The sequence below is a fragment of the Eurosta solidaginis genome, chromosome 3, assembly GCF_040869045.1.
Source record: "Eurosta solidaginis isolate ZX-2024a chromosome 3, ASM4086904v1, whole genome shotgun sequence".
In the NCBI taxonomy this organism is placed as follows: Eukaryota; Metazoa; Arthropoda; class Insecta; order Diptera; family Tephritidae; genus Eurosta; species Eurosta solidaginis.
This window is the reverse complement of record NC_090321.1, coordinates 157,975,894-157,989,675: the sequence shown is the minus strand read 5'-3', so window position 1 is coordinate 157,989,675 and position 13,782 is coordinate 157,975,894. Positions and strand designations below refer to the sequence as shown.

The following is a 13,782-nucleotide window of genomic DNA, read 5'->3' as shown; positions in this document are numbered from 1 at the left end:
TAAGAATTAACTCCATTTTGATTATCTGTGCTCACTTTATCAGACGGCGCTGGACATTTACAGTATGCATGTGCAGATATCAAGATCTTTACATGTCCCCTTTTTAAATGGGGAATTTGCTATTATTTTGCAATGTTGTTCTCGCCGCTTCATTGACATCGTGCTTCATCAAATCTCGTGCTCTTTTAAAAACGAAATTATTATCTCTCTTAATTGTGACAGAGGGATCAGCAATCAGCAATGCCATAGAAACTGTGCGCTGTGCGTTTCAATTTGTAGGAAAAACATTTGAGCAAAGTGTTAAGCTGAGTGAGTCGATTTACGGTATCCGTAGTCTTTTTTTTAACATAATGCAGGAATGCGTGTGCTGAGTGTGATACTTTTCGCTCGAGTTGTTTAATGTTCATCCCGGTGTTTTAGTGTTGTCCATGTGTTTGCCTATGCGTTAGTGCAAACGAGATATATTTATGTACATAGACTGCAAAATAATATTTCTCTAGAGCATTTATTATAAGAACAATTAAATATTTAAAATACTGCAGGAGTAATTTTGTGAAAGACTTTGTTAAATAAGTGAAAGAAATTCGGTCGGTCGAGCAAGCGTAATCTGAATGAACGTCATTATATAGTACATATATATAGTATGGGTTTGTGTATGCATATATAAAAAGATAAATGCATGTAGATACATACTTACCTACATGCATATGTATGTAGGTAGATAGTAGGTATGCATGTATGTACAAACCAAACTCGTATCAGCTGCGAACGCACAGCGAGTCTGTTATCTACCACAGTTTTTCAATGCCGTTTTGCTATGTGAGGGTTAACTAAGGATGTTGCTGCTATCAGTTTTCTTTCAAGTGTTCCTGTTTATAATTGAAAATGTGGATTTGTGTACTATATGTCACGTTGATGACTACTGCTACTGAGGCTGTAACTACGACGGCGTTATTGACTACGCATTCGTCGAAGATAATAAATAACAAATCTTAGTTGCTGTTAGTGTGGTTTATTTATATTATATATCAAGTGGTGTACTTTATTTAACAGTGTCTCTCATGACATATGGTGCTGTGGTGAATACAAAATTTCCCTTTACCCCACTGAGTCCCTTAAAATTGATAAATATTCTCTTTCGACTACTCAGTACAATTATGACATAGCGCTATGTAGAGTTGTGCTTTTTCGTTCATTTCAGAGATTCGGTTCTTGCGTTCTTTTTCTAATGAACGAACAAGTTGTTCTTTTTGTTCATCTGTTCCTTTTTTTCAAGCAAATTTGTGCACTGCTGCGGTAATTCTTTACAACAGTATGACACTACTAATACGCGTCCAAAAATATCGAGAGAGGTATCAAACGACGCGTTTTGACATCAGAGTAAAAGTCTAGTTGAGGGGTCGACTGAGAACAATAATCATGAGGCGGAAAAGAAAAATTGTATCTCTGTCCGGAGATATTTGCAGTTGAAGTTGGCGATTTTCATGTGGTTGTTGTTGTGTTGTACCCACAAAAAAAATTGTGCATCACCGTGGCGGTAGCCACGGTTATACCACACGCCCGGACTTGGCATGGCGTAGCCCAGGGTCATTTTTTATAAGCGCGGCCGAAGGCCGCCAACGCAGAAAGGTGTTCTGCGCAAAAATACTATGGATCCCACCCCCGGTTTCGGAGGTACCCGCGGGTCTTTTTTCGGTTTTTCGTTAATATCTTTTGAACGAGTTAAATTTTTGGTAATAGTCTAGTTGAGGGGTCGACTGCTAATACGCTATCGAGAGAGGTGTCAAAAGACGCGTCTTGACATCAGTATTAATAATCCGAAGGCGGAAAATAAAAATATTAACGCGTTCAAAAGATGTTAACGAAAAACCGAAAAAAGACCCGCGGGTACCTCCGAAACCGGGGGTCGGATCCATAGTATTTTTGCGCAGAACACCTTTCTGTGTTGGCGGCCTTCGGCCGCGCTTATAAAAAATAACCCTGGGCTACGCCATGCCACGTCCGGGTGTGTGGTTTAACCGTGGCTACCGCCACGGTGATGCACAATTTTTTTGGTGGGTACAAACACAACAACAACCACATGGAAATCGCCAACTTCAACTGCAAATATCTCCGGACAGAGATAAAATTTATTGGTCTCGAGGTTAATACGCGTCTTTTGACACCTCTCTCGATATTTTTGGTAGCGTATTAGCAGTCGACCCCTCAACTAGACTATTACCAAATTTTTTATTTTCCGGCCCCTCAACTAGAATATTACCGGCAATTTTCATGTGGTTGTTGTAATGATGGGTACCCACAAAAAAAATTGTGATCATAAGTGTTTTGTGCGGATATAGTTTTGGTCTCCAAACCGGTGTTGGACCCACCCAGGGTAATTTTTTATAATCGCGGCCCAAGGCCGCTAACGCAGAAAGGTGTTCTGCGCAAAAATACTATGGATACTACCCCGGTTTCGGAGGTACCCGAGGGTCTTTTCTCGGTTTTTCGTTAATATCTTTTGAACGAGTTAAAATTTTTGGGAATAGTCTAGTTGAGGGGTCGACTGCTAATACGCTACCAAAAATATCGAGCGAGGTGTTAAACGACGCGTATTGACATCAGTATTAATAATCCGAAGGCGGAAAATAAAAATTTTAACTCGTTCAAAAGATATTAACGAAAAACCGAAAAAAAAACCCGCGGGTACCTCCGAAACCGGGGGTGGGATCCATAGAATTTTTGGGCAGGACACATTTCTGCGTTGGCGGCCTTTGGCCGCGCTTATTAAAAATAACCATGGATATGCCATGCCAAGTCCGGGTGTGTGGTATAACCGTGGCTACCGCCACGATGATGCTAGTTTTTCTTGTGGGTATGGCAAAGTCATCAAAATTACAACAACCACATGAAAATTTTCAATTTTGTCTGCAAATATCTCCGAAACGAAGTAAAATTTTGAAATTCCGCCGGATTCGTGATCCCGGGTCCAAAGCGCGTCTTTTGACACCTCTCCCGATATTTTGGGTCGAGTTTTAGAAGTTGTGAGCTAAAGTAAAGAATTACCAAAATGTTTTTCATAAATAGTCCATACATAAATTGTTGTAGCAGTGCCACACACAAAGCTGACCACACATATCTTTAGTGTAAGTGGCATCATCGACATTCGTGCTGACTGTGAATTTACAATGTTCGCGAACCAGAAGAGAGAAAGAATAACATTAGATAAAACGAACTAAAGGAACAAATAGAGCCGAAATCGAAGATCAAGTTCACTTGTTCAGTTGGGAGACCCGGTCAATTGAACAAGTTCAGAGCGAAACCATTGTGAATCAAAGTGTGATATCTTCTGCATAGACGTCAAAATTCCAAAGTGATTGGATCACCTGATTTGTAATTGACTATCGATGTCTCATTCTGTATCTCTTTCTATCACCCGCTGAAGATAGCCGGCCCTATGCGCCGCCATATTGACCACCTGTCAAAACGCTCAAAAGTAGCCATATTGAACATCCTGTCAGGCAGTTGACAGATAAGATATCACACTTTGCTTTGTACACAATGAACGAAACGATCCAACTGTAGCGCTATGTAGATGTGTCCACATTTATATTATGGAAGCAAAGGTAAAAAATAATGTGGAAATAAAACGACTACAACAATGGCATAACATCAAAACTCGGTGCCATCTACGTTCTCTTAAATAGCCTCAACTGCAAGCATTTACAAAAGCTCTCAAATTTGGATGGCTTTTATTCATTCATTCATACATACGTATGTATATATGTTTATATGCAAACCCTGCTGACATATCACGTAGGTATAATCTACAATTCTACTAGTTTGGTTTCACGGCAAAGAAGTTTTCTTATTAGTAGTACTCGATCGAACTCAGATTTTTGGCTGAACGCGAGTCTAAACAAGTTTGTGCCGTTACTAACTATAACAATGGGGTTCAAAAGTTATTCACACTTATTCTGCATTTCGATTACGTTCCCGTTCTACGCTCCGCTCATGGTTCAACTATATACAGGTTGGCTCATCTGTAAAGCAACAAAATATGCCTGTTCAAATTGTCAAAATCTGTGTATTGGTGTTGGTGCGAATGGTATGGAATGGAAACATAAAACTTAGCAGTTTTTGTATGTGTAAGTAAAATGTTGCCAATGTGTTGGTTTCATTTTGAGTTTGCCATCTCCTTTTGACAATCCCTTCGACCATGCAAAGACATAAATAAAATCAGCTGATGAGATGAGCCAACCTGTACATAATTGAACCATGGCTCCGCTTTAATCGAAGTTGGGTATTCTGCTTTACGACGGAATCGTAATGAGAAGAGGAAGAGCAAATGATTTTTCGAAATCAGCTGTTTGTACGGAATGTGTGAACATTGAAACAAAATAAATTAAAGAAGATTTGAAAAAAAACATTGAAAAACGTTTATATTTTATTATCCACGCCATTTTGTACAAAAAAAGCAATAGAATATATTGCCGCAGTGTTATATTTTTTTTAGTGAAGTGCTTTCATAATTGTAAGTGTGCTTTTGTCGTGCTTTTGGCTAATTCCCTGCCGTGGTCAGCAAGTTTTGTTAAAACGAATTCCTGCACGAATAAAGTTGAAATTTTCTGAATTTTATGGATGCTAATTTCATTGCCTTGGCCTAAAATACTTTATAAAGATTTATTTATTCTTTCCGCAAGGATTGTTTACGTATTCGCTTCACCTTCCTCTACTCCGGCAGCTTGCTTTGGCATATAACTGGACCCAACCAACAGACACAAATTATAGCTGTCTATTATAATGGAATCAATAGCCGCTGCATTATTTGTGGAGTTGGAAAAAAACGCATACGAAAATGGCCAGGCGAGAATGGAAAGGCAAATATTGCGAGATTTGTGTAATCCATTTGAGATGAGTGACGAATTGTAAGAAATTGAACTTAAAAGTTGTAAAGTTTAATGACTTGTTTTCTTATTTAGGTTTTTAAAAAAACTTTCGACTTAATAAGGATGCTTTCAAGTATATGTTAGATACTTTTGCGGGACAAATACGACCAAGGACTTCGACATCGGCATGTTGTTTTTGACCTGGAAACATACGAAAAACAATCATCATGAAGCTTTTACGTTTCTTAACAAGTTTTCTTTACATTTTTGTTAAAATTATGTTATAAATTAATAAAAAAATGAAAAGAACATATTTTTCCGCCAACAAATTTGCAACTTAGAAAAATGGAACTACGCTCGAAATGCAGAATACACAAAATCAAACGATTCGAAGTTGAATCGAAAGAGATTGGAACACAGAATACCAAAATTGCCAAATCGAAAAAATTCCGATCCAAGTCGAAATGCAGAATAGGGCTGATTATTTGATTTTTAGGAAGAAAGGGCGGAAATTTCGGAAGTATGAATCATTGTGAATGTTAACAAAGTGTGATCTTTTCTGCATAAACGTCAAAATTCCAAAGTGATTGGATCACCTGATTCGTATTTGACTATCGCTGTCTCATTCTGTATCTCTTTCTATCACCCGCTGAAGATAGGCGCCGCCACATTGAACAGCCTGTCAAAACGCTGAAAAGTAGCCATATTGAACAGCCTGTCAGGCAGTTGACAGATAAGAGATCACACTTTGTCATCATTCACAATGGTATGAATTACGTTTAAGCCACTTACGGCTTTTTTTTCGAACGTTACCGGTAAATTTGTTTTCAGATTATTGTCTGACCGAAAATCGTTACCATTTCATGTAACTGCGATTCTGGCCTACTGTCAAAAAAAAAAAAAAGATGTGCAATTGAGAAAAATATCAACCAAATTTTGTGTTAGAAAGTATTATTAATATTGTTTAGAAATTCTTGTACATTAACACGGATACACATTTTTTTTTTTGTTCAAACCAACACGTGCGATTTCGCGTAGAAACAAAACGTTACCACGTATGTGTTTTACTGGTAACGTTGTTATTCTCAATCAGAATACGAAAAGTTGTTTGCCATTCTCGTAACGGGTAAAAATAATGTTGTTACCAGCTTAAAATAGAGAATATGGGTGTTAATCCGACTTTACAGAAGCGATTTAAGGCGTTCTGTTGTTACTTATGGCACGAATAAAGGCTACCACCTTAAATAAAAGCACTGTCACATAGGCAGTTTTTCATATACATAGATGTGTTTAACGCAATCTTATGCATGATGAGTAGATTGCACGTATTTTTATGGAGAACGGCAGATTGAGCGGCACTAGCACCATCTGACATGAAAAACTTCCAACTTTGGTTGCAAGCAAAGTAGGTACATATAAGGCGAAGAATTCGACATTTGCTTAGGCTAAGGCCGCCGTGGTGTGATGTTAGCGTGCTCCGCCCTCCACATCGAAGATCCTGGGATCACGCGCCGGGCAAAGCAACATCAATATTTTGGAAAGAAGGTTTTTCAATTAGAAGACAATTTTTTTAAACGGGGTCGCCCCTCGGTAGTGTTTAAGTTTGCAAACTCATCTGCCTTGCAGATGCCATTCGGAGCCTGCATAAAACAAGTAGGTCCCATCCCGCCAATTGTTAGGAAAAGTTAAAAGGAGCACGACGCAAGTTGGTAGAGAAGCTCGGCCTAAAATCTCTTCAGTGGTTATCGCGCCTTACATTTACATATTTATTTTTAAGGGTGCTTTCACATATTGCAAGTGAAATTATTTGTCCCACTTGTTGGTACTTTTCTAACGTTTTTCACAGTTTAAAACTGCAATTTAACAAATGAATAGACACAAACTATGTTAGCAAGTATTTTTCTTGTATAGTGAGAATGTTTACAACAGTTCTTCGCGAAATTTTGTATGTGAATAGGCAAGGCGAAATAAACTTCAATTGCAAGGGGGGCAGCTTGCCCCGGGCGCTACTCACAGGGGGCGCCAAATGATCCGCAAAGCAGAACTTGCTGGACTATTTGTGTTTTTATTATAACTCAATTCTGGAAAAAATTTTCTATACTAAAAAACCGACAGGTTGTGGAATTGCACAAAGCATATTGTGAAGAATATTACCATCTCTAAGGTTATTAAATAAAGGCACAACACCAGATACATTAAGCAAGCTACATAAACACATTTATCATCATTTACCCACATACATACAAGGCAACGAAGAGATAACTCACACACAGATGTAGTCATCGGTGGAAATATTACTCACATATACACGCGCATATGGCTATGCGAGAGGCTATAAACGTGTATCTGTAGTTTAAAGCTGGTAGCGTATAGCTGGTAACCAAGTAGAAAATTCTTGCAGAAGAAACGTCTACACCTTTTCCAGTTTAAGTTCAGAAATTTACAATTCATATTCAGAAAATTACAATTCAAGTTCAGAAATTTCCATTTCATATTAAGAATTTCCAATTTAAATTCAGAAATTTACAATTAAAGGTCAGAAATTTACAATTCAAGTTCAAAATTTCCAATTCAAGTTCAGAAAATTACAATTCAAGTTCAGAAATTCCAATTCAAGAAATTTACAATTCATATTCAGAAAATTACAATGCAAGTTTAGAATTTCCAATTTAAGTTCAGAAAATTACAATTCAAGTTCAGAAAATTACAATTCAAGTTCAGAAAATTACAATTCAAATTCAGAATTTTCAATTTAAGTTCAGAAAATTACAATTCAAGTTCAGAAAATTACAATTCAAGTTCAGAAATTTCCAATTAATATTCAGAATTTCCAATTTAAATTCAGAAAATTACAATTCAAGTTCAGAAATTTCCAATTCATATTCAGAAAATTACAATTCAAGTTCAGAAAATTACAATTCAACTTCAGAAAGTTTTACTTTGTGCTTTGAAAATTTTTTTCACACATGTTCGCATGGCGGAACGACACAAGGTGACAGCATTGAACAGCTGATTATAAACTTTTTTATATGTTGATTGGACCAAATTCTTTATGAAAATGTTTGCTGGGTTGGAGCTGTTTTGGTCGATATGTATAAAGAAAAAACCCAAGAGTTTTTACTTTTCTCTTCTATGCATTTCGACGCATCCGCGTCATCATCAGGAAGTCTATTTATTTTCAAACAAACAACATGAAAATACAAAAGTAATCATTATTTTCAATAAACATTACAAATTCAACATTAAAACAATAACTCATAATAATTTGATTAGTTGTACAAACACAATAATATCACAGGACAATCGACACATTCATTTTTCTTATTTTCTATTTTTGTTCTTATCATTTTTTATTATTGCTGTATAAGCGCTATTTGTATTGTCAATGTCTTCTTTAAAATTCATGACATTCGTCATATGTTGTTGGATGCGGAGACTTTCCAGTGTCATCCTCCTTTTGCATCTTCTCTCAACATCTAAAATTTTTGCGTTCCCAAAATCAGCTGTATGGCCATTGTCAGTCAGGTGTTGAGAAAGCGCGGTATTTGTTTTTCTCAGGGATGCACCTTAACGTTAAGCTAATCGTTTATCAAAAAATTTCCACCGTTTCCGTTGCAACACTTCGAAATATTATCGATAAAGAAATTATCAAGATAAATTGTATCTCGTTTTTAACCGAAACGAAAAGCTTTCGTTAACGTTAAAAACGTTAACAAAAACGTGATACTTTATGTTTGAATTGTGCTGGCAATGCTATAGCCATGGTGAAGCCGTAAGGTGGCAACAACGAGCGCACATACACACACAAACTCTATGTAATTTGTTTGTGTAATTCGTTGTTGGTAATGTCAAAAATACTCTGAGAAATGTTTGTACTGTCAAAATTCATGAGAAAAGTTGCAATCAGCTTGGCTAATGCTTTCACCTTTAATGACTCCGCCATCAATCAGCTTTGCCAGCATAGTTTGAAATTAATAATCAACGTAAATGATTTGATTTCGTTTTGATATGGCAGAAAACGAAACGAAATCATTTCGTTAATTTGACGATCTTAACGTTAATAAACGAAACGAAATGACTTCGTTTCGTTTATTAACGTTGATTATCGTAACGAAATGATATCGTTTCGTTGGTTAAGCATGCCTGGTTTTTCTGTTTTTTGCGTCCATTTCATGTTCGTGTATTCTCGTTCTCAATGCTCTTTTCGTTGTGCCAATGTAACATTTATTGCAGGCATTGTTGTTGTTACCGTTGCATTGAATTTTATACACTACATTGCATTGTTGTCCCTTGTCTATTTTGTCTTTTGTTTTTGTAAAGAAACGATTAAGTGTATTGTGTGGTTTGTGAGCAAATGTTATGTTGTCTTTTTTCATAATTCTCCTGAGCGATTGATTACTTGTTAGTCCGGGTATATAGGTAACTCCAATATAAGTTTTGTTTGTGTTTGCTTCTGTTTGTCCATTTGATGAATTAGGGTGGTCCATTTCTTGTGTCGTATTAATTATAAGCTTTTCTATTAGAGTATTCGGGTAGCTATTTTTGAAGAGAATATTTTTTATTTTCTTCTTGTTTTCTTCTATGAAATCACCGTCACTTAGAAGATGTATTTTCCTTATTAGACTTGTTGCTGTGTTAATTTTCTGCTTCCATGGATGATTGGAGTGATAATTGATAATTCTTCCTGATGCCATCGACTTTGCATACCAGTTGAACGTTAAGTTTTGGTTTTTTCGGTGTATTTCTACGTCTAGGAAGGCAATTTTGTTGTTCTGCTCTAATTCTTTAGTAAATTGTATCCTGGTATGCTGTGTTGAATTTGTAATGTTTATTGAAAATAATGATTACTTTTGTATTTTCATGTTGTTTGTTTGAAAATAAATAGACTTCCTGATGATGACGCGGATGCGTCGAAATGCATAGAAGAGAAAAGTAAAAACTCTTGGGTTTTTTCTTTATACATATCGACCAAAACAGCTCCAACCCAGCAAACATAAACTTTTTTTATTTGAATTGATACATCAACTTCCGCCGCAGTACAATTTTGACATTTGTCCATCGAATTTACAAAAACAAAGTACATGGGATTTTTATATATGTTTGTACCATGGTTTGTAGGTATGTCACCATACTGCCACCTTGTATCGTTCTGCCATGCATGTTCGTAAAAGCAATTGAGTCAAAATTCCTATGATTTTACTTCATTCTGTAAATTTAAATACACGTGCGCGGCCAAGGTAAAAAAAAAAATTTGACACTCATACAAAGTATAATACATAAAAAGCGAAGCGTAATGGAATTGAAAGACAATTGTGCAATATGCCTGACAATAATGGCATATAAAAGCCTATGTCGAGCTCTTCCGTGCAGACATTTGTATCATACAAAATGCGCTGAAAATTTATTGGTAGCAGTGCCGAAGCTGTGTGCAATTTGCAAGGCTGAAATTGATAGTAAGTATTGCATATTCAAATAAATCATACATATTTATTTATTATATATGTATGCAAATTGAATCACGTAAACATATACGGAGTAATTCAAAATGAAAAAGCCTACCAAATTTTTTCCAACGTTTAACAAAATTAAGCAAATTTTGTTATTTTTCGGCATTTAAAGATGACTAACTTCCTCAATTTTTTTAAGCTGGCTTGAGGTCCAGAAAATGTATAAATAAAAAGTAAGTTTTATGCGTTTCTTACCAATATATTTCTATTACACACGGTAATCGTCTTCAGGGTAAATTCATGTGCACGTCTGTAGTGCTTGACGTGGAGCATTTTACAGTGAAATGAGTAAAAAGGTCGCAAAAAAAAAACTTGTATATAATAATCCTCAATTTTAAATAACTGAAAACGTCCTTTTTCATAAATTTTTTCAAAAATGCCCTATATCATATAAAACGATATAAAACCAAGATTGCCCATATAATTTGTATGAGAAATTGAAGTGTACGATACGGACCACCCTAACATTCATATTAGGGGCTCATATTATGGATGAATTTTCACATTTCGATTCCTCAGTGGAATTTCACCATATCCTTGCTGCCGTTTTAAAATTGCCTTATTTCATCAATTTTTTTCCAAAACTCCTTGTATCATAATTTGTTTGACAGAAGACCTAAATCTGAATCTGTTTGTGGAATTGTTTCATAATTCAAAATTGCACTGAGGCATCGAAATGTAAAAATTCATCCATAATATGAGCCCCTGGTCCGTATCGTACTCTTCAATTTCTCATAAAAATTATAAGGGCAACCTTGGTTTTAGTCACAAAATTTGCCTAAAGTTGTTAAATGTAAGTGTCCAAGTACATACATAGAATTCTTATAACCATTGTAGCAGGACCAACCACCGCCTAAACACATTCTATGCCCTTTTAACATTGGCATGCCATTGGAGGTGGCGTGCTGCCACACAGCCAACTACATACATAAAGGCCTTGAGAAATATCACACCCTTTCCCTTATAGGAATGGCATCGTGCCACAACCTGCAGACTTTGGCGTATACTTTTTCTCAACATACCCAACATTGTAAATACCTTGAGAAATAGGCATGGTAATAGGGCCATGAGAAAGTGCTGATCGAATTGAGTACCATTGCTATGTACCTAGAAATACAGGGTCTTACAAAAGTTTCTCTTATACTAGGTATATGGTAACACAAACATACATAGCTTATTTTCGTGTATTCTTTCGTTATTACTTAATCAATTTTTCGTCTCCCTCTTCCCTAATATAGTTTATGTTGGAAATATTGGTCTCTCTTGCTTTTGTTGGAAACTGCTTTTACAATTGTAACGAAAAAAAATGTAGTGTAATATAGTTTGATAATTTTTCACTACCCGTTCATACGATTCTATGTAAACATACTTTTCCGGTAGGCACCGAAGACGTCCAAAGGAAGAAATATAAACAATATTCATCCCAAGACAGGGAACGCATAGTTAATGCTGCAAACCGCGGAGAAGATTGGACTTCATTATCCACTTCTCTGGGCATAGCTTATAAAACTGCGTACACTTGGGTAACGAGTGGCAGGTTGGACAAACAAGACCAGGGGGGCAAGAAGCCAAGTAAATTAACCGAAGAACAAATAGCCGTAGTGCTAAACTGGATCGAACGGGACTGCTCATTACCCTGAAGAAGATACAGCTACAAAGTTTGAATATTTACAATATAAATGTATCAAAATCCACTGTAAACAATTATCTTGAGGGCAGAATGTTTACACTGAAAAAGGTGCACGCACGACCACACACAGTAAATTCACAACAAAATAAGGCCAAAAGGGCCGAATAAGTCACACAACTAAACACGTTAATCCAGGCTGGTAAACAGCTGACATATATTGATGAAACCAATTTTAATTTGTTTTGCGGACATTCGCGAGGTAGATCAAAACGGGGTGACCGTGCTGTACAGATGTTGCCAGCTTCCCGTGGTCCCAATGTCCACCTTATAGCAGCTATCTCGGCATCGTCCGTTGTGTCTTTAGACAGGCAGCGAGGTTCGTTCACAGCAGGCTCTTGTAGCCGATGGATACAAACAGTTTTGCAAAAGTGGCATGAATTAGGCAACAACTTGGGTGACGTGGTGATTATTTGTGATAACATATGTTCTCTCGCCGCGTACGGACGTGTTTTTAATCGCTCTCATATTTTCACGTATTCTTATATTTTCTTTTACTTTAAATTGCCAAAATGGATGCATATTGTGGAAAGTGTAATAAAAAATTTTCCAGAACTGGTGACAATAGTCTAGTGCCATGTAATGGGTTCTGCAAGAGGATTTTCCACAGAGCCTGTAGTGAGGGTATATCGGACTATGAAGTAAAGCTAATCAAGGCTAACCCGCATTTGCTTTACTTGTGTGAAAAGTGTGTGAACATGCCGGACAAGCTATCTAATATTTTGAACGCTATTCTTGTGGCTCAAAAACAAGGTTTTGACATAATTTCCAATGCTGTGTCTAAAAAATTCGATGATTTAAAAAATCATATAATGAACTCTGAAGTCACCAACTTAAATGTTGCTGAGTCATATGGTTGTCCGAATGTCAAAAATAGTTCGCTATTTATTTCTGCTCTCCCCATGGCATCAAATAACAACAACTTAATACAAAGCAACCTAATGGATTTTCCCGCTACCCCGCTTGGCACGGAGTTCTCTTATTCACCTATCGATAATCTGAGAGCTAATGCTTCATCACCTGCACCTACTACTACTCTTACATCTAAACCTGCTGCTATTATTACTCAGCCGCAAACATCGAAAATTCTCTCTACTAGTCATGGTTCAACTATATACAGGTTGGCTCATCTGTAAAGCAACAAAATATGTCTGTTCAAATTGTCAAAATCTGTTTATTGGTGTTGGTGCGAATGGTATGGAATGGAAACATAAAACTTAGCAGTTTTTGTATGTGTAAGTAAAATGTTGGGTAGTAGTGCAGTTTACGGTACCCACCCTAAATTTGGGTCAAGATTTTCGAGTGAGGTATCAAAAGACGCGTATTAATCTCGAGAACAATAATCCGAAGGCGGAAAAGAAAAATTGTATCTCTGCCCGGAGATATTTGCAGTTGAATTTGGCGGTTTTAATGTGGTTGTTGTTGGGTTGTTGTTGTGTAAAAAAAATTGTGCATCACCGTGCCGGTAGCCACGGTTATACCACACACCCGGACTTGGAATGGCGTAGCCCAGGGTTATTTATTATAAGCGCGGCCGAAGGCCGCCAACGCAGAAAGGTGTTCTGCGCAAAGATACTATGGATCCCACCCCCCGTTTCGGAGGGACCCGCGGGTCTTTTTTCGGTTTTTCGTTAATATCTTTTGAACGGGTAAAAAAAGTTAACTTCTTGATTTAGACGTGAATACGAGTCTTTTGATACCTCACTCGAAAATTTTGGCC

The 13,782-nt window shown here is 36.8% G+C and overlaps 1 protein-coding gene across 6 annotated transcripts in view; it reads left to right on the top strand.

The window, feature by feature from the left end:
- Positions 1–315: 315 nt before the first annotated feature.
- Positions 316–13,782, top strand: part of Cdk4 (Cyclin-dependent kinase 4) — a 205,416-nt gene continuing 191,949 nt past the window's right edge. The window contains exons 1-2 of one of the 6 annotated variants that reach the window (XM_067773486.1): positions 751–1,001; positions 10,106–10,321. In XM_067773486.1, coding sequence (XP_067629587.1) covers positions 10,162–10,321 — 160 coding nt within the window. In that variant the 5' untranslated portion in view covers positions 751–1,001; positions 10,106–10,161. Of the gene's footprint in view, positions 654–750; positions 1,002–10,105; positions 10,322–13,782 lie in introns of those variants that run through there. The other 5 variants (XM_067773490.1, XM_067773487.1, XM_067773488.1 and 2 more) reach the window with 5 other exon arrangements.